The 2,555-nt window shown below is 54.3% G+C and overlaps 1 protein-coding gene across 1 annotated transcript; it reads left to right on the plus strand.

The window, feature by feature from the left end:
* Positions 1 to 864: 864 nt before the first annotated feature.
* Positions 865 to 1,260, plus strand: LOC130143345 (olfactory receptor 14C36-like; the record flags this gene model as incomplete). The annotated part of the gene is made up of 1 exon (XM_056326042.1): positions 865 to 1,260. A coding segment is annotated over exon 1 (396 nt), but the record flags the coding sequence as incomplete, so codon positions are not given.
* Between the last annotated feature and the right edge of the window lie 1,295 nt (positions 1,261 to 2,555).

Here is a 2,555-nt window from a genome sequence, read left to right on the forward strand (position 1 = left end):
ATCAACTTTTGTTAACGCATTACTAGAGAGGACACCAGGAAGACTGCAGCAAAGGATCTAAATACTCCTTAAGAAACCTGTATCTGTGTCTGCTTCTGGTGGTTTTACAGTCAGGAGTTGGTTTTACAGACAGGAGGTTTTACAGAGAGGATGTCCCCAGAGCTTCAGTAAGCCCTGCAGAGCCCATTTCAGCACTTCATTGCACAGTCCGAGGGCTCAAGACTCAGCTCTCCTTTGCCCAGGCCATGTCTCTGCTCTGAAGCAAAGCCTTTGCACCCCCGGGCTCGGGGACACTTCGTACCAGGTTGCCTGGGAACCAGACGGACAGACCACCTCCCCTCACTGGGCACTCACCCACAGGCAATCCTCTTGCCTCACAGACCTCACTCTGTTCCACCGGAGGGCAGCAAAAATGCTCTGCTTTTCTGACATCTGAAAATACTCAACAGGAGAGATGGGGGGGAGCTGTGAAAAAAACTAAAGCTCTCTTACAATGCCTTCACCCTTCCCGTTCCTTAGCACTGGCGCTGCAGACGCTGACCAGCCCTTCTGCCTTGGCACTGGTTTCAGAGGACAAAGTTAAACACCAGGACTGGTCCCTGCCCCCACCCACTGCTGCAGAGTGGGGCTGGCTGGTCAAGAGCCCGTGGGCAGATGCCCTGCTCTTCATCACCCACACGGCCAGCACCAAGCAGGGCTGCAGCCACACAGCTGCAGGAAGGTCTCCGAGAAAAGAGAGGGATGTCTGTGTGTGACGGGGGGATGGTCTGTGGGAAATGGCTTTGATTTTGCTTGCAGAAGTCTCCCCTAAATTATCGCTGTACATTTTCTTCTGTGACAGGACCATATGCCCAGAGGCAGCAGATGTCCAACAGCAGCTCCATCACCCAGTTCCTCCTCCTGGCATTGGCAGACACGCGGGAGCTGCAGCTCTTGCACTTCTGGCTCTCCCTGGGCATCTACCTGGCCTCCCTCATGGCCAACGGACTCATCATCACTGCTGTAGTATGTGACCACCACCTGCACACCCCCATGTACTTCTTCCTCCTCAACCTCTCCCTCCTCGACCTGGGCTCCATCTCCACCACTCTCCCCAAAGCCATGGCCAACTCCCTGTGGGACACCAGGGACATCTCCTACTCAGGATGTGCTGCACAGCTCTTCCTGATTGTCTTTTTCCTTTCAGCAGAGTGTTCTCTCCTCACCGTCATGGCCTATGACCGCTACGTGGCCATCTGCCAGCCCCTGCACTACGGGACCCTGCTGGGCAGCAGAGCTTGTGTCCACATGGCAGCTGTTGTCTGGGGTAGTGGGTTTCTCTGTGCTGCGCTGCACACGGCCAATACACTGTCACTGCCGCTCTGCCACGGCAATGCCCTGGGACAGGTCTTCTGTGAAATCCCACAGATCCTCAAGCTCTCCTCCTCGCACACCTACCTCAGGGAAGTGGGGCTGCTTCTGTGTGGTGCTTGTGTAGCTTTTGTTTGTTTGTTTTCATTGTTCTGTCCTACGTTCAGATCTTCAGGGCTGTGCTGAGGATCCCCTCTGAGCAGGGACGGCACAAAGCCTTTTCCACGTGCCTCCCTCACCTGGCCATGGTCTCCCTTTCTCAGCACTGCCATGTTTGCCCACCTGAAGCCCCCCTCCATCTCCTCCCCATCCCTGGACCTGGTGGCGTCAGTTCTGTACTCAGTGGTGCCTCCAGCACTGAACCCCCTCATCTACAGCATGAGGAACCAGGAGCTGAAGGACGCACTGAAGAAGCTGATGCAGTCAGGTGTCTCTCAGCAGCACTGAACTGCCCGAATCTCCTCACAAGGCATTTCCTGGTCATCTCTGGAACATCCTGTGCATTTAGCGCTTTTAATGTCACAACTGTGTTTCTCCTGGAATGTTTGCATGCACTCCACTTCCTCAAAGGAATGAACCCAGCCTGCCTGACCCAGAGGCTTTTGTATGTTTGCATCCAGGATGGTGCAGCTGGACTCCTGTGTCACACCTCTGTAATTTAAGGGGCTTGTGTAGTGGAGACATCTATCAACTTCCGAGGAGAGTAAAGCACCAGTGTAGAGCTCAGCTGTGTGAGTGTGCAAAGTTGGGGCAAATAACAGGGTGGAGGCACACGGCAGGGTGTCCTGGTGCAATTCCTTGGGTCACGGTGAAGGAAGCAAGGCAGTAATCGGGTGGGACACAGGGCTCTGCTCGGTGCCATGTTCCCTGGATACCCAGGGGAAGCTGCCCCAGGTGCCCCAAGATGTCCTAAGCATCAGTCGTTTCCTTTGCTTGTTGTACACCCCAGTCGCTACGAGGAACATTTGCTGCATGGTCAGCTCTGTCATCCTTAGTGGCTCAGTGATACCCAACTCCATTGCAACTCTAAATGTAAATGGAGCCACTTTCCTACTGTCACTGGTTACACACAAGTCCCATAGCTCTTGCCACAGTTGGCCACTCAGCCAAGGCTGTGGTCAGACACCTCCAGCCAGATCATGTCCTCACGGCTTTGCTTTGAGAAATAGTGAAGTAAACCACTGACTGAGTTCCCACCAACTGAC

Source organism: Falco biarmicus, unplaced genomic scaffold, assembly GCF_023638135.1.
Source record: "Falco biarmicus isolate bFalBia1 unplaced genomic scaffold, bFalBia1.pri scaffold_27, whole genome shotgun sequence".
NCBI classification, from domain to species: domain Eukaryota; kingdom Metazoa; phylum Chordata; class Aves; order Falconiformes; family Falconidae; genus Falco; species Falco biarmicus.